This window comes from Pipistrellus hanaki, assembly GCF_964339955.1.
Source record: "Pipistrellus hanaki genome assembly, chromosome: 16".
NCBI classification, from domain to species: Eukaryota; Metazoa; Chordata; class Mammalia; order Chiroptera; family Vespertilionidae; genus Pipistrellus; species Pipistrellus hanaki.
In genome coordinates this window covers 40,421,156-40,443,117 of record NC_140518.1, presented here as the reverse complement: position 1 = coordinate 40,443,117, position 21,962 = coordinate 40,421,156, and the positions used below count along the sequence as shown (strand labels likewise).

General features: G+C 48.3%; 1 protein-coding gene across 1 annotated transcript in view; it reads left to right on the top strand.

Annotated features, from left to right (window-relative positions):
* The window catches only part of LOC311610856 (myosin-13), a gene marked incomplete at both ends in the record, with an annotated part of 47,456 nt that overhangs the window by 5,845 nt on the left and 19,649 nt on the right, over positions 1-21,962 (top strand). Inside the window, 15 exons of the mRNA XM_084862366.1 lie at positions 1,610-1,673; positions 1,766-1,864; positions 1,995-2,098; positions 4,664-4,802; positions 7,790-7,908; positions 8,579-8,728; positions 8,846-9,016; positions 10,454-10,763; positions 12,574-12,647; positions 12,741-12,828; positions 15,054-15,171; positions 15,573-15,696; positions 17,003-17,139; positions 18,598-18,853; positions 20,591-20,833. Coding sequence (XP_084718492.1) covers positions 1,610-1,673; positions 1,766-1,864; positions 1,995-2,098; positions 4,664-4,802; positions 7,790-7,908; positions 8,579-8,728; positions 8,846-9,016; positions 10,454-10,763; positions 12,574-12,647; positions 12,741-12,828; positions 15,054-15,171; positions 15,573-15,696; positions 17,003-17,139; positions 18,598-18,853; positions 20,591-20,833 — 2,196 coding nt within the window. The remainder of the gene's footprint in view (positions 1-1,609; positions 1,674-1,765; positions 1,865-1,994; positions 2,099-4,663; positions 4,803-7,789; positions 7,909-8,578; positions 8,729-8,845; positions 9,017-10,453; positions 10,764-12,573; positions 12,648-12,740; positions 12,829-15,053; positions 15,172-15,572; positions 15,697-17,002; positions 17,140-18,597; positions 18,854-20,590; positions 20,834-21,962) is intronic.

The following is a 21,962-nucleotide window of genomic DNA, read 5'->3' as shown; positions in this document are numbered from 1 at the left end:
ATTTTCAACTATCCCCCCCAAAACCAGGCCCTTTCTTCTGGTGCTGGCTATGAAACTAGAATGTAGCTGGCCTTATTCTATCCCCACGTGATTATGGTCCATCTCCATCTACTCAACTGGGATGTTCTCATACATTTTGGAGACAGTGTTGGCTTGTTCCTGGCAGAGGGAAGATTTAACTGTTCTTTCCTAACTAGTCAGCATCACCTCAGAGCATTCTGAAACCAGATGATTCAAGAGGAGAGCAATTCCTTTATGCTAAAGTTGGTGTCTCTCCATGGAAACATTTTAAAGTATGGAAGTCCATTTAGCAATATCCATTGACTTATTAGCCACAAAAACCTCAGTGTGAATTAAGTTAGCAGGTTTGAACTCCTCCAAGTCAGGAGGTATTAAGAGTAGGAAATGCCTGTTGAAGACATAAAAGCTCAACTATTGGGAATAGTTGACATTGAAGATATTGAAGGATATGTTCATCCATCAACATTTCACTTAGGATTAGCTCAACCACGGGTGAATTTACTTCCACACTGGCAAAAAACAAAAAATATAAACAAAATCACAAACAAAACCCAGCCCTCTGGCCAGTGGAGCAAGAACCCGAAGGGAAAGCCATCTTTTATGCCTGTAGTTGCAAAAGTGCATCAAAATGTCACACATGTGGATAGCAGAATGATCTCAGGCTTGCATTTTATTGCCACCTCTCCAAGGTAAAATCATATTTGATGAGAAAGTAGTTGCATGAATTCAAGACTGAGGTTCCAAGCCTGACCTCATTGTCTTTCGCTGGGTCCTCTGTGCATTGCCTGTTCCCAGTGCACAACTAACCTCTCCCTTGTAAGGGACGTGTTGCACAGCAGAGATGTGTTACATATACTTGGACCAATTAGTGAATGCACTAGCCTGGCACCAGTTCAAATGGAAGAGATGCTTTCATCCTCAAGCCGATTTATTTTGTCCAAAGCCTCTTCTCTTGGCCCTGACCCAGAAGTCGCAATCATTCCAGTTATTCTGCTCACCTCTAATCCTCCAAACAAACATGAGCAGGCAAATTTCCCATCATCTTCCACTCAGCAGATAACAACGCTGAAGATCCAATATGTACAATTCAACATACCTCCACTGACCCTTCACTGACCCCTCAAGTTTTATTCAGAAAACATCGAGAATATTTTTGAGTACCAACTGCATGCCAGACTGTGGGTAAACAGGGAAGGCAACATTTTCACCCTCAAATTTGCTCACAGTGCGATAGAGATGACTCTAGCAAATAAGGCAAGAAGGGAGCACATGCACGCGCACACACACACACACACACACACACACACACACACATAATTTTACCTCTTCCTCCCCGCAAAATGGAGAATTCAGACTTTGAGTGGGGTTTTTGGGGAGCCAGACAGCCTGGCTGGATTCTGGGAGGTAGGTTTGCCTATACTAGTCAGCAGTAAGGAAAACTGAGGCAAGAAATCTCAGAATTAACAGCCAAAGGCAAAAAATAAGTCACACCGATGGTCCAATCAGACTGTCAAAAGTTTTGTGAAGAGTTTGAAAATTAGACCAAGGAAGTAAAATTACTGCGGTGTCTGCACTTGCCATTGGACAGGGGAAGTTCATTCGGATTCATTTTGGAGCCACAGGAAAGCTGGCATCGGCAGACATTGAAACCTGTGAGTCTAAACACTCTATTTTGGTACCTTCGTCTTTGGCCACAAAGGCATCTCTGGGGAGCCTGACATGACATTATTTTTTGTCACCTTAGATCTCTTAGAGAAATCCAGAGTGACGTTTCAGTTATCCAGTGAGAGGAGCTATCATATTTTTTACCAAATCATGTCAAACAAGAAGCCAGAACTAATTGGTAAGTTCTTAGACTATTGTTCTCATCTAACAAGTCAGTGACAGTGAAAAAAACAAACAAACAAGCAAACAAACAAACACGCCAACATAAATTGTGCCTGAGATGCTAAATGTATCTTCGTGTTTCACAGACCTGCTTCTGATCTCAACCAACCCCTTTGACTTCCCCTTCGTGAGCCAAGGAGAGGTCACCGTGGCCAGCATCGATGATAGTGAAGAACTGCTGGCGACTGATGTGAGCATTGTGCTGACTTATGCTTTAAGCTTGGATTATTGTGTTGATGAGCTGAGAGGCACCTTAGAGATCTAATGGGCAAACTGAGATCCAGGGCTGCTGGGTGATGATACCCAAGAGCTCAGGACATTAGCATCCGCCCCGTTGAGCTGCACTTCAGAATGGGAGTGTGGAGCATTCTCCAAAGCTGCCTTTGGTTCATTCGCTTGCATTTTAGATTACATTTTAGGTACATTTCTGCATGTGCCAGGCCTTTAAAGGGTTTTGTTGGATATTTTCAGGTTACAAATCCATCTACATGGTTCTTTTAAAAAAAATATATTTTATTGATTTTTTTACAGAGAGGAAGAGAGAGGGATAGAGTTAAAACATCGATGAAAGAGAATCATCGATCAGCTGCTTCTTGCACAACCCCTGTTGGGGATGTGCCCGCAGCCAAGGTAAATGCCCTTGATCAGAATCAAACCCAGGACCTTTCAGTCCGCAGGCCGCGCTCTATCCACTGAGCCAAACTGGTTTTGGCATACATGGGTCTTTAAGAAAATTTAGAAAATGCAGAAAAGTATGAAGCAGGAAGAGACAACCCTAGTCTGTAGCAGCTGCTCCACCCTTCCTGCTGCCACTACCTGGAGCTCCTACAGGCACCCAGGTCCCAGCAGGCCCCTCGGGTCCTTCCTGCTGCTTGGGGGAGTACCTACAGGGAGTACCTACAATAACCATGCCTCGATACATTGAGCACTTGCGTGAGCTAGGTCCTGAGGTAAGAGCCTTTGGCTGCATGGCCTCAGTTTAGCTTAACACCCCTTCTGGGATAGGTGCCACTATGCCCCCCATTTCACAAAGATGGAAACCGAATCTTAGAAAAATACAAATTTGCGTGAAGGCGCAGAGTTTATAAACGACAGAGAAAGTGTCTGAACCCAGGTCTGCTCAACTACAGAATCTGTATTTTAAACTAAAAGACACTGTCTCTGAGCAATTCACCTCCACCCTGCTGGCCAGGTCCTCACCGAAGCTACAGGGCTGTCTTGTCCAGGAGCACTGCCCGGGGCCCGCTGCTTGGCCTTCATTTTGTGAGGTCCCCAGGTGATGCTCATTGTTTCAAAGCGGGTAGATAATGCTCGTGATCAAATACACTTCAGTTAACTTCAGTCGAGCCATTACTCCATTTTAACCAGGTTTCGCCAGCCTTGACCAACTGAAGGTACAGAAAGGGCAGGTTAGTGACCGCTGCCAGGCCTGAAGCCCCTGAGAAAGGCTTCCCACATGATTCTGAGGTCCCAGGTTCTCCCCAGAGGTCGGTTGCTGTCAGGGGCTGCTGTTGCCCCAGGCCCCCCAGGCTTCTCCTGAGCAATAGTTTACGGCCAAGGAGAGGGGCCGCTCCCTCTGAGGATGGCTTTCTCCAGGGGCTCCCAGGCAGCAATGTGTTCACCTGCCTCCTTCCGGTTTAGCCACAGTTCTTTCTCCTTTGATCTTCAGAGACCCCTCTCCACACACACACACACACACACACACACACACACACGCGCGCGCCTCTGCTGGGGTTGGATGTGGAATCACAGGGAAGGAGGATCAGAATCTCTCCTCCTTTGTCACCTTTGGGTGGGAACTCTCCCTCCACCAAAGGGGGCGCCACAGCAAGAGATCTTCACTCTGCAATACCGTCCTGCTGACCCTGACCTCCTGGTCTGTCCCACCAGGGCTCCAGGCACGTCCGGAGACATTTCACCCCAACCCGTGGCATGGACTAGGCTCAGCCTGCAAACCCGGATATACAATCACTATGCATACCCCAGAGAAGGCTTCTCTAGCTTAAATGTTTGTAGTAGAAGATAGGCCAAGTGGTTATAAAACCAAGTCAGCCATTGCTATAAGCTTGGAAGTGTCCTACTGCTATCTCCAGTCCCTGTCTTAGCGCATCCTGCCTATCACTCACCCTCCTTAGAACCTCTGCTCTTCACCTGGAAATTTGGAAAAATCTGTACACCTGAGATTCTCACAGGGGCTTAAGGAGATAACATGGACGGCGCCTAACTCCATGCCTAATACACAGAGGGCTCTGCAAACGTTAGTTTCTTCTCATTTGAGAAATGAGGGTGTTCTCTTTAATGATCCTCCCTTCCGGTTCTAAGCCTCCCTTGGTTCTGAACCGTATTGGAATTCCTAGACTGCAATGCCACGCTCTTGAACTGCTGGACACTGTTTCTCAGACACTATCCATTACACTTCCTTCTCCCTGTTTCACACCAGGCCTCCCAATGGCCTTCTTTAGAAAATATCCCCCCAAATCTATGTACAGTGGGAAAGGATTAAAGTCGGTTCCTATTGAATAAAACAAAACTTATTCACATTTCCTTCCCATAATCTCCACCTACCCATGCAAACATGTTAAATTATAGAAACAGTTTTTAACTCCTAACTTACCATACCCCACTTGTCATCCACGTATGGGGTAAGGGCTGCCTCACGTGCTATGCGAAAAGGCTAAGTGAGGCCTTTGCCAGAGAAAAGCTGCACTGGCACCCCTGAGTCCCACTGCGACCCTGTCCTGTCTTTAATTCCCAGAATGCCATTGACATCCTGGGCTTCAGCTCCGAGGAGAAGGTTGGGATCTACAAGCTCACGGGCGCCGTGATGCACTATGGGAACATGAAGTTCAAGCAGAAGCAGCGGGAGGAGCAGGCGGAGCCCGACGGCACGGAAGGTAACCACCTCTGGGAAGGGGACTGGAATGGGCTCTCAACTGCGTGCACAGGTGAGACAAACTTTGCGTTCCTCTCAAGAGCTGCTCCTGCAAAACTGTACAAACCGAAGCTCACTGTGCACATGCTGAGGGGGTTGTGGGGGGGGGGGGGGGGGGTTTGACTCACTCGGTCAAGGAACCCTGTAGTGGTGAATCCTGGATACACAAAAAGCATAATTCTCCCGGGAATAATCACCATCCACACGGCTCTCTCTCACCAGCAGTTTTCATTATCTTTTTAAAAATATATATTTTATTGATTTTTTACAGAGAGGAAGAGAGAGGTATAGAGAGTTAGAAACAACGATGAGGGAGACACATCAACCTGCTGCCTCCTGCACACCCCCTACCAGGGATGTGCCCACAACCAAGGTACATGCCCTTGACCAGAATCGAACTTGGGACCTTTCAGTCCGCAGACCAACGCTCTATCCACTGAGCCAAACAGGTTTCAGCAGTTTCCATTATCTTTAGGTGGACATTACGAGAGGAGATGGTTAAGTAAATGTCCCCTCCTCTCCGTACCTATCAATATTAATATCCAGAACACTTTCCTAATCACCAGCTGAGGACGAAGCCTTTAGTACCAAGGCAACTAGATTTCACCCTCCCATCACTTTCTCTTCACTCTGACATCTATTGAACTTGAGCCTGAACGAAGGCCAGGTTACAAATCTTCCTGCCCAGGACTCTCCTGTGGATGATCTCACCGCTCCCTCTGCCTCATCCCCAAGGGGCCTGGGAATGCAGCAGAGGCAGGGGGAGGGGCTCACAGCAGCAGCAGCCACCCCCAGGCGCCCTGCTCATATGGCCTCTGCCTCTCGCACTGCCTTCCATGGGAAGCGGTGCATACCGAACCCCAGATGATAGAAGGGAGAAATAGCCTTGAATTAATATTATCACTGATCACAAAGGTCCACCTGATTAGGTCAGATTTGCCCAAGACAATCCCAAAATCAGCTGATTAGTAACCTCATCACAGAAGTGATATCCTATCACATCCACAGGTTTCATCCACATGCAAATAGAGGGGATTATCTGGGGAATGTCTAGCAGAGGGTGCAAATCTTGGGCACCATTTTGGAATCCTGCCTATCACAATGGTGCACATGGGGAGGTAACAGGAGAGAAACTCGATGTCAGAGCAGGAAGCACTTCTTTTTGGGGTAATCGGGGAAGGCTCCCTGGAGGAGGGGGCACTGACATTGACTTTGAAGGATGGGTAGCATCCTGAAAGGTAATGGTGAGAGGGCAGTCTAGTCAGAAAAAAATATCATAAGCCAGGGGCAGAGGAAGGAATGTGATGGGACTGAGGAGCAGCGAGTGGTCCACATGGGCTACAGAAGAGGATATGTGTAGTGGGTTTATAAGAGATGAGAATTAAAGGTGATTATTTTGGCATCAGTTTGGGAAGGCCTTGAGTGCCAGGATAAATGGTTTAGAATGTGTGTGGTAGGCACCAGAAGCCATGGATATCCCAAGTAGCGCAGCCATATGTGGGACAACCTGTAATTAATCTGTAAGCAGTCAGACTCACCAAGAGTGTGGGACACTGGGAAAAATGTATCAGGCTACTCAGCAAGAGCAGACCATATTGCCACATATGACAGCAGCGTTCCACCCCTCTCCCAACCCTGGTAACTGTGTGCTCGGTGTTCAGGGTCAAGAAGAGCCTGGAACAGGAAAAGGGGGGCTGTGGGAGCGGGGCCTGAGCTTCTCTGATGATGGTAGCTATCTAGGTTAATATTCACAGAGTGGTCACCATGCACCAGGCCCACATCACAATAACTCAGACAGTGTACAAATGACACAACTGAGCCATAAAGAAAGCACAGACAATGTTTGAACCAGGCAGACCGACTCTAGAGCTCAGCTCTCTGTCACCATACTGTGCACAACCACAGCTCTTGGAAACCATGGAGATGCCAGCTATTTTGAAGGTGAAATGAGCAGGATTTGGTGCCTGTTTGAGCAGAGGCATGTCATTAATGAGAAGAAAGGACGTGATCACCCCAAGCTTTCAAGATTAAGTGACTAGAAGAATAATGGTACCATGCACCAAAATGGACACAGCAGGAAAAAAACCAGTTTGAACAAAGAGTAAAAGCATGTATTTGGCCTCTTAGCAAACACTTAACAAATACTGTGCTGAGTTTTATTAACTCTCTAACCAGCAATGAGGAGATAGATGGTCTCAACCGAAGGGGAGCTGTCACTGGGGAGCAACATTTTCCACCTTCTTCGTGAGCGTAATGCCAGCAGCCAGCTCATCCCAAAGCTCACTGAACTTCCAATGAAATACAAGTTGCCAACAGTCTACTTCTGATCATCTCCCAACACTTAAAGACTGGGTCAAAGTTTTATACTTCCATCTCAGCTCTTAGTACAGTGTCTTTCACAAATTAGTAAGGTGTTTAACATTTTGCTGTAATAGCACCATGGTCGGCAAACTGCAGCTCATGAGCCACATGCGGCTCTTTGGCCCCTTGAGTGTGGCTCTTCCACAAAATACCACAGCCTGGGCGAGTCTATTTTGAAGAAGTGGCATTATAAGAAGTTTAGGTTTAAAAAATTTGGCTCTCAAAAGAAATTTCAATCGTTGTACTGTTGATATTTGGCTCTGTTGACTAATGAGTTTGCCGACCATTCTACTAGCAGACTCCAGTATGACTGTGTAGCTGTATTTTAAAATGAAATTTAAATAGCAGTAAAGCAAGATCAACCTATAATTAAAGATGGTGTCTAGAAGGTAAATTGAAAAAAATTTTAAAACCTGGAGCCCTGGACTATGGAATTTAAGCTTCATTGGACAAGGCCAGGCCTGGCGCACATAAAACGTAAAAACATCAAGAAGGATTATAGAAAATGTTTTTGGGAGGACCCAGGGCCCAATTGGACACATCAGCATCTTCTGTTTTTGTGTGATACCATTCCTCCTCTTCCTTCAGTGGCTGACAAAGCTGGATACCTGATGGGTCTGAATTCCGCAGAGATGCTGAAAGGCCTGTGCTGTCCGAGGGTGAAGGTTGGGAACGAGTATGTCACTAAAGGGCAAAATGTCCAGCAGGTAATGGAGAGGCTCTGAGTCCAGTGGACTTGGGTATTTTGCTGTTTTCACCTTCATCTTCAAGTGGTTTGGGTTGCAGGTATCAGAAATGCATATGAAACTGGCTTCAACATTGGGGTTCATCAAGGGATGCAAATCAAGGTGTGCCCATTGGGTCTCCTGGGAGCCTGGAGCCAGGCACTCTCTCTCCAGCTCCCTCTCTGGGGCTCCCTGGGATGGCATTGCTGTTCTTTTCTATTGTGTCCTTACTAGGCAGATAGGTTTTCTCCACCTCTCCTGCCCACAGCCACCCTGCAGCTCCCACATTGATATCTCCATGGTTCTAGCCTCCCCTTGAGACCAGTGTCTTTTGATCCCAATTCCAAATTACCAGGAAAGACATTCTTTTTAACCCAACTTGGATCAAATATCCATATCTGATTCCATTAAGTAGAGCCAAGTGCTATTACCAGTGTGGTTAAAAAATGAAATATATACATGGGATAGTTCTCAGGAAAGGAGAACATTATGAGCTGGGAAAAGGCTCAAGAAATATTTTGTACTAGGTTGAACTATATAAAGTTGTCATTTCCAACTGTTTTTAAACATCGGAGATGTCAACTTCATATGTTTCAATTTAACACAACCATAAACACTAAATTGAGGGTTGAGTGGGTGATCCTTCCTCAAGGTGACAAACTCCGTGGGTGCTCTGGCCAAATCCATCTACGAGAAGATGTTCCTGTGGATGGTCACCCGCATCAACCAGCAGCTGGACACCAAGCAGCCTAGGCAGTACTTTATCGGGGTCTTGGACATCGCTGGCTTTGAGATCTTCGACGTGAGTTGTTGGGTAGATGTCTGGCCTAAAAAGGGCCTCCCACCTTGTCTCTGTTTTACTGGATCTCCATTGAATTTCCAACTCCCTCAAACTGTTATTTTTTATTTGAAACACCAGTACAACAGCCTGGAGCAGCTGTGCATCAACTTCACCAATGAGAAACTGCAACAGTTTTTCAACCACCACATGTTCGTGCTGGAGCAGGAGGAGTACAAGAAGGAAGGCATCGAGTGGGAGTTCATTGACTTTGGGATGGACCTGGCTGCCTGCATTGAGCTCATCGAGAAGGTAAATAAATAGATGTCACTCCTCAGTAGGGGTGTCGAACTCAATCAGAGAAGGGGCCAAAATCTAAAATCCAGCCTAAATCGCAGGCCGAATGGTTTACTGAACAGTCATAAACTGACAATGTCATAAACTGACAGCGGAGTGCAGTGATGACAGCGCGGTGCGGGCCACATTGCAAGGCCTGGCGGGCTGGATTTGGCCCGCGGGCCTTGTGTTTGACACATGTGCTCCTCAGGGATAGCTCCTCTTTACGTGGGACCATCTCCTCTTTGCTCTAACTCGTTCCTGCTAACATGTTGCTGCCTCTAACCTCACTGTCCCAAGCTGTAAGCCCTCGGATAGTAGAATCCCCTTGTGCATAAAGGCTAAGTGTTTGGAAAGCACCCAGAATCTGTTCAGACACCTAGAGGGGTGTCTGGGTGGTTAAAATCCCAGGGCTCAGTTATCCCCAAGAATATCATGGGAGCCCAGCAAGGACTGTGGTATTTCACACCCTTTTGGTTTGTCCAAAGACCCATGGAGGAGGGCCCATAGAGCAGTGGGGTTCAATGTCTCTGGGAAAACACAGATAACATTAGTTTTTTTAAAAAAAAATTTCCATAATGTTTTCCACTGATCATGTTGGAAAGAGGTGAATGCTTATCAATCCAGATAATATTACTCACATTTAAAAAAATAAAATAAAATATTACTTATATTACATGATGTCTATGTACATAACTACATTTTTAGTAAACATATTGCTAAAAGTAGGCTACATTTAAATACACACTAGAGGCCTGGTGTATGAAATTCATGTACTGGGGCAAGGGGGTTGTCCCTCAGCCCAGTCTGCACCCTCTCCAATCTGGGATCCCTCTCACAATCTGGGACTGCTGGCTCCCAACTGCTCACCTGACTGCCAGTCTGATCACCCCCTAACCACTCATCTGCCAGCCTGATCATCCCCTAGCTGCCCTCCCCTGCAGGCCTGGTCCCCCCCCAACTGCCCTTCCCTGCAGGCCTGGTCACCCCTAGTCACCCCAACTGCCCTCTTCTGTAGGCCTGTCACCCCCAACTCCCCTCCCCTGCTGACCTGATCGCCCACAACTACTCTCACATGCTGGCCATTTTGTGGTGGCCATCTTTGACCGCATGGAAGCAGCCATCTTGTGCAAGGGCATGAGTGTCATTTTGCCTATTACATCTTTATTATATAGGATAATTTCATTCCATGTACTGTTGTTCAACAAATATTAATTAAGCGCATACCACGTGTCTAGTGCTACTCTGTCATTGCATCAAATAGACCAAGAGTCTTGCTCTCACAACACTTATACTCCAGTATCTAGTAACAGAGTGACAGCACCAAAGTGGCTTTAGACCCTGCAGACAATAGAGTCATTGGAATAGACTGGTAATTGAATACTGAGGTACAGCCTATTATGCTCCTTCTAGCCCATGGGCATCTTCTCCATCCTGGAGGAGGAGTGCATGTTCCCCAAGGCCACAGACACCTCCTTCAAGAACAAGCTGTATGACCAGCACCTGGGCAAGTCCAACAACTTCCAGAAGCCCAAGGTCGTCAAAGGCAAGGCCGAGGCCCACTTCTCGCTGGTGCACTACGCGGGCACCGTGGACTACAACATTGCCGGCTGGCTTGACAAGAACAAGGACCCCCTGAATGAGACCGTGGTCGGGCTGTACCAGAAGTCTTCCCTGAAGCTGCTGTCCTTCCTGTTTTCTAACTATGCTGGTGCAGAAGCAGGTGAAATTCTTTTATGTCTTACCTGTGGAAATCTCTGTGTAAATACTCATAACCCAAAGCTGCTTATGAAGAAGCAGCAGTTGAACACAAGCTTTGGGTTGAGGTTGCTTTATTTGTTGTCTCTGATCTCAATTTTCCTTTCTCCTATTCTTCCTCTCCTTATGAGGTGGAATTCTATGGAGCTCAACAAACCTCTCAGTGGACATGATAGCCAATACCACATTCTTTAGTAGTGTTTTATTGAGATATAATTCAGAAAGCATAAAATTCACCCTTTAAAAAATCAGTGGTTTTTAATATACTGACAGGGTTGTAACACCATCTCATTATCTAATTCAAAAACATTTTCATCACCTTTGTAACCCATTACCAGTTACTTCTCACTTCTCACTTCCCCACCTGCTAACAACTACTCGACTTGTCTTTCTGTCTCTATGGGTTTGTCTCTTCTGGATATTTTGAATATGAAATCATACACTCTGTGGTCTTTTGTGTCTGGCTTCTTTCACTTAGCCTAGTGTTTTCAAGGTTGTTCATGTTGTAGTATGTATCAGTACTTCTCTACTTTTTATAGATTAATAATATTCCTTTGTATGTATATATGTGTTTTGTCCATCTACCCACTGATTGATGGACATTTGAGTTGTCTCCACTTCTTGGCTATTGTGAATAATGCTGCTATGACCATTTGTATACAAGTTTTAGTGTGGAAATATGCTGTTAATTTTCCTAGGTATATACCCAGGAGTGGAATCACTGAGTTATATGATAACTCAATGCTTAACTTTTTTGAGTTAGTTCTAGAGTGTTTTCCAAAATGGCTGTATAACCCAATATCATTTTGTAAAGTTATTCATATATGTATTTCTAAAATAATTGCCAAAATAGGGTTTAAAAATCATGAATTGTCTTAAACACATAAACTTAAACACAAATTCATTTTTAATTTGAAAATACATGCAATGTATCATTCTATAAGTAGACAATTTAAAAAAATTAATTGGCACAAATTTAAACTTGAACAATTAACAACAGCTTCCTTTAATCTAATCAAAGTTCTCTAAAACTGTGTTGAATAACATCACTTAGAGGCACACCAGGACTCCAAACATAACACCCCTGGTGGGTGTGGGTCTGGGGAAGGGGTTTCCTACCTCTCTTTCCCCGACCCAAGCATGAATCCATGGTGGACCCTGGACAGGTGAGTGGAGCGAGGAGAGTAAGGGGAAACTAAGACATGACATTTCCCACATGAATCTTGACGACATATCAGAGACTAAATCAGAAATGGAGCCATTTAGGAAAAGTAGACCTGGTATCACTGACTCCAAATCAAATTTCCATTTTTTAGAATAGAATATTCTCACGAATATTCTACAGCTCATTCCTTGTAGAACATTCTTGAGAATGTTCAGTTGTATTATTGTACTTCTAGTTACTTTCTCATCAAGAGTTAAACAGGGGCTCAAGCACAGAAGGAGGTAACCCATGAAAGAGAGGACAGTCCTCAGAGGGGTGTCTCCATCTTGCCGGCACCCTGGCTGAGCATCACGTCTTACTTCTGAAGGAAAGATTCTCCTTGGATGCTTCGGACCTCAGTTCTATCCCAGTTCAATGCCATCTACACCCCACCCCATCCCCACAGTGACAAAAGTGCGTATGCCCAAATCTAAGTGGCTCGGAGGCACATCAAAAAGCAAACAAATAGAAACCCTCAGGTGTCTTACATCATGAGAAAAACAAACGTTCAGGGCTGGGAGAGTGATGTCATCAGAACTGCATCTGACATACCCTCCGTGTCTGTCTCCAGGTGACGCCGGGGGGAGCAAGAAAGGAGGGAAGAAGAAGGGCTCCTCCTTCCAGACCGTGTCGGCGGTGTTCAGGGTGGGTGTTTGGCCCCTTCCATGCCCAGCTGTTGGTGTTGTGCCCAGTGAGACGTTCACTGAGGTAAATGAGCTTGTTCTGGTTTGTGCCCAGGAAAACCTCAACAAACTGATGACCAACCTGAGGAGCACTCACCCTCACTTTGTACGATGTCTGATTCCCAATGAAACCAAGACTCCTGGTAAGTGAGAACCCACCAGATCAGAGCTTCCTGAAACGTGTGCAAAATCCTGGGGGTGTGAGCGCACACATGTGTGTGTGTATGTACGTGTGTGTGTGTGTGTGTTCACATGCGCCGCTGTGTCTCTGAGGAAAGCTCTCTACTCTTTGTCACTTCTCTAGACAATCTATGAAACAGCTGCCAGATATAGGTAGTGGTTGGGGGCGACGGGCTCTCGATTGGTTGGCTCGCCTATGAATTACGTGTCCATAGGGGAGTAATTTGCCATCTTTAGGAATTGGCTAGTTCTGGACAAAGCAGACTCTCCTGGGCCAACACGGTGCCAAGATGTCAAAGTATCATAAAATACAGAAAATAAAACACACAATTAGTACCACTGCCCATGAAGGCTGAAGTAGCTGGAGGAAGGAGGGGCTGAAGGAATAACTAAGGGGGGGGAATAAAGAAGAAAATATCCTGCAGCAAACATAACATGAGAAAGATGAGGCAGTAGCTTGGGGACCTTCGCAGGAGCTTTGGCTGCTGGTACAAAGGCAAAGGGATCTTTCTCATGGACAAACTGCCTCAGCCTGGGTTGAAGGGGACTTAGAGAGGGATCTAAGAGAACTCAATCCCGAATTCTGAGCCTGCATGAATAGAGGGGCCATGGGGGTTGGGGTCCAGGCTCAGACCTACTATTACCTTATGAGGCACTTCACCTCTCCCTCAGCATCCTCCTGCCTTATAGAATGGCTTTGTGGGAACCAGCAACAGTTCCTCTTCGAGTGGACATGTTTGGCAAGCAGAATGGCGCTCTGGCCTCCCCAGCACAAAACAATGGCTTTTCCACTTTCTTCTGCCTGAAAGGGTTGTCTGCACTCTCTCTCCGCTCCTGGTCCCAGTGGAGATGAGTCCACCACCTCATGGACACAGCCTGGTGCTCCAAGTGCCACAGGGCGTAGCTCCTGCGCCCTGTTTGGTGTGGCAGGGGCTGGTTTAAGCTCTCCACTCACGTGAACTCACTTCGCCCTCACCACAGCCTTGGGGGGTGGATACCATCGTCATATTTATTTTACAGATGAGGAAACTGTGACATAAAAAGTACAAGTTCACACGGCTAGTAAACAAGTTCACAGGTTAGAAGCCTCAGTGGAGAAATAATGGGTTGGACTGGATGCTTTCCATGGTTCTCTCTCATCAGAGATTCTCCGAGTTTCTGACACATTTATTCCTTATTCCTTATTCAACCACTTCTTCCTCGAGAATCACTCTCCACTAGACCTCTGGGAATGATGGAGAACTTGTCTGTCTGGGCTGCCCAGTATGGTTATATGTCATGTGGTTAGTACCTGGTGCAACTAAGACAGTTTCACTTGAATGAATTTTGAATTAAATGTAAATAGCCACATGCGGCCAAAGACTATCAGATAGTGGTACAGCTCTAGAAGAATCTTGAAAATTATATAAATGTATAATCACCTCTCCTCACAGCAGCCAGGGGAACTTTTGAGCATTCTAGAAGTTTCCATAAGGTTAGGCCAAACCAGCTTCAGCCCTTCCCTAGAAACTTAGGGAGCTCACAACTAAAAGCCATTACCCAGCCATGTGCCTCTCCTCTAATCCCTTCTCCTAGTCTCAGGGCAGAATTTTCTGGGTCCTCGTTGATTTGTGGCTGACCCAGGCTGGTGCCAAGAATGACCACGTTGCCTCCCCACAGGGTCGGGTCCCTCTGCTCCCCTTCTTGCCCCTCCCTTGATGCTCACCTTGCTTTGTGGCAGGTGCTCTGTGTTTAACAGGTGACTCTGCCCTGCATGCAACTCCCTCCGCCCCTGCCACAGCCCCCTTGTTCTCTCTGGCTTTCTTCTCCCTCTGAACGCACAGCCTGCACATTTGCATCTCTGACCTTGGTAGAGACCGAAGGGCACCTCAAGGTTTGCCGGGAGGCCCAGAGGATGCGCCCCACTCATCTGCTTCCCTTGGAGCCTGGCTACAGAGCCAGGGACCAGGAACAGGGTCAACACCAATATTTGATATGACTCTTGCTCCCATGGTGATGGGATGTAGGGTCTACCCAATACATTGGGTTTATTTCTACTGAGACTGGAGGCAAGACTCCAGCCACTCCCACTCCGGAGCTGGCACCAACCCTTTCCTCTCAAGCCTGGGTGTCGGAGTGGCCCATGGTGTCCAAAGCACCAAAGAAAACGATGAGAAGGCCCCCGACGGCCCAGACACTCTCTCCCCAGGTGTGATGGACCACCACCTGGTCATGCACCAGCTGCGCTGCAATGGGGTGCTGGAGGGCATCCGGATCTGCCGGAAAGGCTTCCCCAGCCGCATCCTCTACGCCGACTTCAAACAGCGGTGGGTGGTCTCGTCCTCGCACTCTCGCTTTCGGGGCACCTTTGCATCCTCCAGGGTGCTTCCTGGGGAGGTTGTCTGGTGGGCCCACAATCCCCCCACCGAGGATGTCCATGGCTCTGTCTTTTTCTTGGGGAAGAGGGAGTGGTCCTCTGCCCTGGGGCAGTTGACCCAACTACTTTTCTAGCCTTACCCATGGGGGGAGGGTCGAGGAAGGGAGGATAGGGGGGCACGGCCTCACTGGCCTGGACCTTGGAGGGTTATGCATCCTGTGGGCCTAAGCAGCAAGGAGCAGGGTGCACCTTCAGGAGAGGCTGTGTGGCCAGCGGCCCTCCCCCCTGAGATGGTCACCCCAGCTGCCACAGCTAGCAGCCCCGGGACTGGCCTGTGTCCTCCCTCCCCAGGTACCGGCTCCTCAACGCCAGCGCCATCCCGGAAGGGCAGTTCATTGACAGTAAAAACGCCTCCGAGAAGCTTCTGAACTCCATCGATGTGGACCGGGGGCAGTACCGGTTTGGCCACACCAAGGTGAGAGCAGGGGGAGCTGGACACCGCCGCCCTCCCCCCTGAAACCGCAGCCCTGGGCTGCTTGCTAGCTGAGCGGAAGAAAGGGGTCTCTTTCCCCATTTGCTCAGCCTGACTGCCCCCTGCCCCGTGGCCCAGGAAGAGGCACTGGGCACAGCGGTCTCCGTCTCAGTGCTGGCTGTAAAGAGTCTAGAGGGAATGGACTGACAATTCTCAGGGGGAAAAGGGAGTGGGGGGTGCGGGAAGAGACTGGACAAAAATCGTACACCTATGGATGAGGACAGTGTGTGTGGGGGGGGGGGCGGTAAAGGAAAGAGGGTGGGATGGGAACCAAGCGGAGGGGAGCTATGGGGGAAAAAAAGAGAAACAACTGTAATAATCTGAACAATAAACATTTATTAAATTAAAAAATAAACTAAAATAAAATAAATTGGATGTGGGAGCCCCACCAGCTGCTGAAGAAAACGCTGGGAGCTCGGGTGTCCTGGAGGAAGTAAAGACACTCTGATGGAAAGGAAGGAGCCCACGGGAGAGATGAGAATGTGGAAAGAATTCCAGGGGCCATGAGGACTTGGGAGGAAGAGCTATCACCACAGAAATGGCCGCCATTTATTGAGGTCATGTGCACTGAGGGAGCCCTGTGACACGTCCTCTGCACACGTTTCATTGAGCCTCCCAAGAAGCTGGTGGTGACAGAGGTGGTCCTGACCTCAGGGGGTTGATGGGAGGGTCAGAAAATGCAGGCTCCCCAGAGGCTAGAAACTTGGTCACTTGGATGCAAAGGCTGGCTTCAACCCTGGCCCAACTCCAGCACTCCACGTCCCAGAAGGGGTAGCTGGGACCAGAGCATCCACCCTGCCGGGGAGGACCCCCAAGGGGACCCTGCTTCTTGGAACGTCATGGAAGCCAAAGGAGCTCTGCCCACGTGGGCCGTGGGTGAAGGGGCCTGAGGTGGGGCCAACCTCCTCAGATGGGCAGAGAGAGAGGAAGGTGAGGAGGTAGAAGTCTGACTCTCTCCCAATCTGGACATAGCGGAGAGTGGAGTTCACTTTCTGGACTCTTCTTTGCTTATTGTGTGTGAGCTTTGTCAGGATTGGTTCATGCGGGTTGGTGGGGCTTTGGAACAAGACATAGGAGGGGCTGCTGAGAAGACCAGGGCCCCTGAGAACTGAGACCTGGGAGCCACCGGGCTGAGGTCCCCATCCAGGTGTCGGAAGTCTAGGGCTGGGTTGGATTGGAAGAGGTTCTCCTGAGGCTGAGGGCTGTCACCTGCGGAGTACAGAGCAGGACTATCTCTTCTTTAATACAGGTGTTTTTCAAAGCTGGGCTCCTGGGACTTCTGGAGGAGATGAGGGATGAGAAGCTGGTGATCCTGATGACGCGCACGCAGGCCCTGTGCCGAGGGTACCTGATGCGAGTGGAGTTCAAGAAGATGATGGAGAGGAGGTGACCCAGACCTTCACCTCCACCTTACCCTGCCCTCCCTCCTTAGGAGCAGACCATCACTTCCTGCTTTTAGTTTCAGAACTTTCGTGTACTTGTTCATCCGCTCAACCAGCATTTCCTGAGCAGGAATTCATTATTGGGGTCTCTGCCTGGCCCTGGGGACGCAGAAAGGAACTCTGCCCTCCAGGAGCTCCTGATGGGTGGGAAGCAGACAGGTCATGGCTAATTTTAATGCCTGTGATCTGTACTCTGTCAACATTATATTCAGGAGAACAGGCCCCCAACCTTATTGGAGGTGGGGTTGCCATGAAAGGGTCAGTGAGAAGAAAGGATTTTCTGAGCTCTGTGTGGCTTGAGAGAGCTGCTGGGGAGGAAGCCCACAAGCGGGTCACATTTGGAGCGAGTGTGAGGTGCAGGGAGTGAAGGTCTCTGTGTTAATGAGCCATATGGGATCATCTGGTCAGTGGGGAGCCGTGGAAGGTGTGTAAGGAGATAAGTGAGAGTTCCCTTCCCCTCCACCCTCCACTCCCAGTTTACAGCGCAGACCTCTGGCAGCTCCAAGGAAAGTGGCACCTAGAGGACAGGAGAGACCAAGACCAGGCTGTGGCAGAAGTCCCAGTAATAGTTGGCCAGGACTTACATTAGGAAATGGTCCATGGGCAAGCAGAAGGAATAGCAGCAATGGTAGCTGGTCATGTATGGGAACCCCAGGAAGAGGGCCTTTGTGTGGAAGCCTGCCCTCCCAGATGCCCCGATGTCCTGTGTCACACAGGCATTGTCACTGCCCTCTGGGCCATCCACATGTACTAGTCAAGAACATCTCCCAGGCACCGGCTGGGTGAAGTGAAGGAAAGCCAGTGCAGAAATTAAAAACATCCCACAGGAGGGTACAGGTTAAAGGAAAGGAAAGTCCATTTTCAGGTAAACGTGAGCTAGGTGATAGAAGGCTGCAGAGGGTGACGAGTAGGAGACAGTGTAGGTGTTGAAATTAGGAAAATGGATCCATTCAATGAGGACCGGAGTCCGGGAGACGCCCAGTGGACTCAAGGCAGGCCTGGGTGTACGCCAATATTTAAGCATAAAGACGGAGCCCACATGGAAAATAATTAGCTATCAGAGTTTCAAAAGCTGAGAGCTAACTAGTCAAATGGGGGAGAAAGACCCAATAAACAGGGGACACCAGCATGCTTAGGCAGAGGACTTCCAGGAGGGAGCTGGTGAATGGGAGACCACTAGTGGTCCATGCCCCATCTTACCTCCCAACTTGTGCACTTTGTTTCCTCTGCCCCTCCCCCTGCCTTTTAAAGAATCTACTCTGGAGTCTGTGGGCTCTGCTCAGCTTGGCTGTACTTCCTTCCCACCCAGCCGGAGCGGTGCAGGTCCTGGGGCCCACAGGGTAGGTGGGTGGAGACAAGACCTCGCTGAGGTTCACTAACCCCAGTCCTAACGGATGTACAGGGACTCCATCTTCTGCATCCAGTACAACATCCGCTCCTTTATGAACGTCAAGCACTGGCCCTGGATGAACCTGTTCTTCAAGATCAAGCCCCTCCTCAAGAGTGCGGAGGCGGAGAAGGAGATGGCCACCATGAAGGAAGACTTCCAGAGGGCCAAGGAGGAACTGGCCAGATCTGAGGCTCGCCGGAAGGAGCTGGAGGAGAAAATGGTGTCCCTGCTGCAGGAAAAGAATGACCTCCAGTTGCAGGTCCAGTCTGTAAGTGCCTTCTTAAGAGAAAAGGAGGAGCAACCTTGAGGCCCCATCAGGTGTCTATTCGAGGGACATTGGTGCCACCTAGTGGTCATATCAAGTGTTGCAGCACCACACTCCAGTCAGAGGAGGCGGGCCCTGGCTTAGAGAAAGCAGGGCATGCTGGAACGAACATAGTACACTGCTAGGTGAATCTCTGCCCTCCTGTCTTTCATGGTGGAGTTAGACCTGTCTTTCTGTGGGTGTCATCATAATAAACGTTTCCAGGAATGTAATAGGTATTTTAAACGTTTGTAAATAAGCTCTGGCCAGTTTGCTCAGTGGTTAGAGTGTTGGCCCTGGTCAAGGGTATGTACCTCAGTTGCAGGCTCCATCTCTGCCCCTCTGGACCAGTGTAGGAGGCAGCCAATCGATGTGTCTCTCTCCGTCAATATTTCTCTATCTCTTCCTCTCCCTTCCACTATCTCTGATTAGTGGAGAAAATATCCTTTTAAAAAAGTTTATTAAAAAAGATAAAACACTAAAATTAAAAATTGAAAGTAGAAAGAGTAGTTTTCCATACATGACTTTTGATAATAAGTTATAGTAAAAACACTTTAAAAATCCGCATTTTTATCAAAGAAATGGGGAAGACATGGCCACGGATACAGTGCCACTCTGACCATGTAATTGCACCATTTCACAGAGTTAAGGCGTTTATTGTTTGTCCTTTTTTAAATTCCCAAGTACCTTTACCTCTTGCCTTCTGTGAAAAGCATCTTCCCTTCCCCTCTCCACATTCCCAGTCCATAAATGTGGTTATTAGGCACGCGCTCCCAAGCATAGTGGCGAGAGGACAAGGTTTGGAAGCAGCCTGCTGGGTTTGCATCCCAGGCCCTCCTTTTGACAGCTGCATGGCCTCGGGCAAGACGCTCATCCACTTTGTGCCTCAATATTCTTATATGTAAGATGGGCACAGCAACATTCCCACCTCATAGGGTTGCTGGAAGGATCAGATGAGTCCATGCATGTAAAATGCCCAGCACATAGCACATTCTCAGCAAACGCAGACTCTTGCGCTTGTCGGTCTGTTACCATTCATACCCTTGGAAGGTGTGCCCAGTTCTTACAATACTCTTGTGTGGGAAGCGATGGCCCAATTTGGTTGAAGAACTAATATGGTCCTAGAAACTCATGGCAGGTGTTCTGGGACGTGTATTTATTTAGTCACTTACCCCTGTCTGTTTTGAACTTTCTGTTCTCTAGCTCAAGGAGGCCAGGCTAAGGAGACATAGCCAGGACTTCCCTGTTGAAAGTTAAGAGGCAGAGATGTTTTAAAAATATTAGTTTGTGATGGCATAGGGATTCATTACCTTTTAGCTGGTGGTAGTGGGCAGAGTGAGATGGTTGGGCTTCCAGAATTAGTAGAGGCTTCATAAACTCCATGAACGCCTTGGCTTGAAATTATTTGAGGTGAGTTTGTATGAAGTGGATGATGCCCATGGTGGTTTAAAATGAAGCATGTGGATGCTATATGCACATGAGGGATGTGCGTGCAAGCATGTGCGTTTGTGTGCGTGAGCATGTGTGCGTGAGCGTGTGTGCGTGCAAGTGTGTGTGCGTGTGTGTGTGTGTGTGTGTGTGTGTGTGTGTGTGTGTAGCCACTCCTTAGCACTAGTTAATGGGCTTGGGGGAGGGCAAAGCCCTTCCTTTCTTGGGTCTGTCAGGAGGCCGATCCACCCGTAACGCCCCGGGTCCCTTCAGGAAACGGAAAACCTGATGGACGCCGAGGAGCGGTGTGAGGGGCTCATCAAGTGCAAGATTCAACTGGAGGCAAAGGTCAAGGAGCTGAACAAGAGGCTGGAAGAGGAAGAGGAAACAAACTCTGAGCTTGTTGCCAAGAAGAGGAACCTGGAGGATAAGTGCTCCTCTCTCAAGAGAGACATCGATGACCTGGAGCTGACCCTGACCAAAGTGGAGAAGGAGAAGCATGCCACGGAGAACAAGGTGGACGAACCCCGGGGACCCCGCAGTTTCTTGGCTGGTCCTGACTCCTCTCTGTAAGGAAGAGGCAGGCAGGTCGGACCCCCACTAACCCAGCACTGCCTGGAGTGGAGCAGGAGGAGTAGAGGGTGGTTGGAGTCCACCCCATTCTACGCTCGGCCTTGTTCTCTACCCTGCAGGCTTCTCAGTCCTCCCTAGGGGTACCACAGACTCCCAGCCCACCGCTTCCTCCACAAAGCAGGAGCTCTGGAGTCCTGTTTATCTCTTTTCACTTCACTTGGCACAGGAGGAGCGAACAAGAATGTCCCAGGGCCAGGCACATAATGAGGGAGACAGGGGGAGAAAGAGCAGAAAACTAATACTGTCTAGGAGGCACTATTGGAATAGGCCAGTGGTCAGCAAACTCATCAGTCAACAAAGCCAAATATCAACACTACAATGATTGAAATTTCTTTGGAGAGCCAAGTTTTTTAAACTTCAACTTCTTCTAACACCACTTCTTCAAAATAGATTCACCCAGGTCATGATATTTTGGGAAGAGCCACACTCAAGGGGCCAAAGAGCCGCTTGTGGCTCACGAGCCACAGTTTGCCAACCACTGGTATAGATGGATGCATGCAGCCTTCAGGAACGCCATCTGGAAATACTTAGCTGAATTCAGAATCCACACATCCTCAACCCAGTGTTTGTGCTCCTAGGTGTAGAGACAGGGAAATTTCCCTCCAGTCCGTACCAGGACATGTGTGGGGATGAGTGTGGCAGCATTGCCTGGGGCAGGGGCGGGGGTAGAGCTGGAGACAGCATCAGGGCCCATTCTGGGGAATGGAGAGGTGAGACATGGAGGATGCTCACAGGGCAACAAGATGGGTATAAATGAACTAGTGCCTAGTGGGGAAAAGTAGGAAAATGAAAAACACAAAAATGAAGCCATGTGTAGACTAAAATTAGATGCACACGAAAGAGTAAATATTTCACAGAACTGAATAAAGAGTGCAGTACATGATTCATTTCATAATGGCTGCCAATGAGATAGAACATGGAATGATGATGGCCAGGTGTGGGATTGTCCTTCCCCAGTCAGTGCTGGGTGGACAACTGGATGTAGTGGGAAGAGACAGTAGGGAGCGGTGGA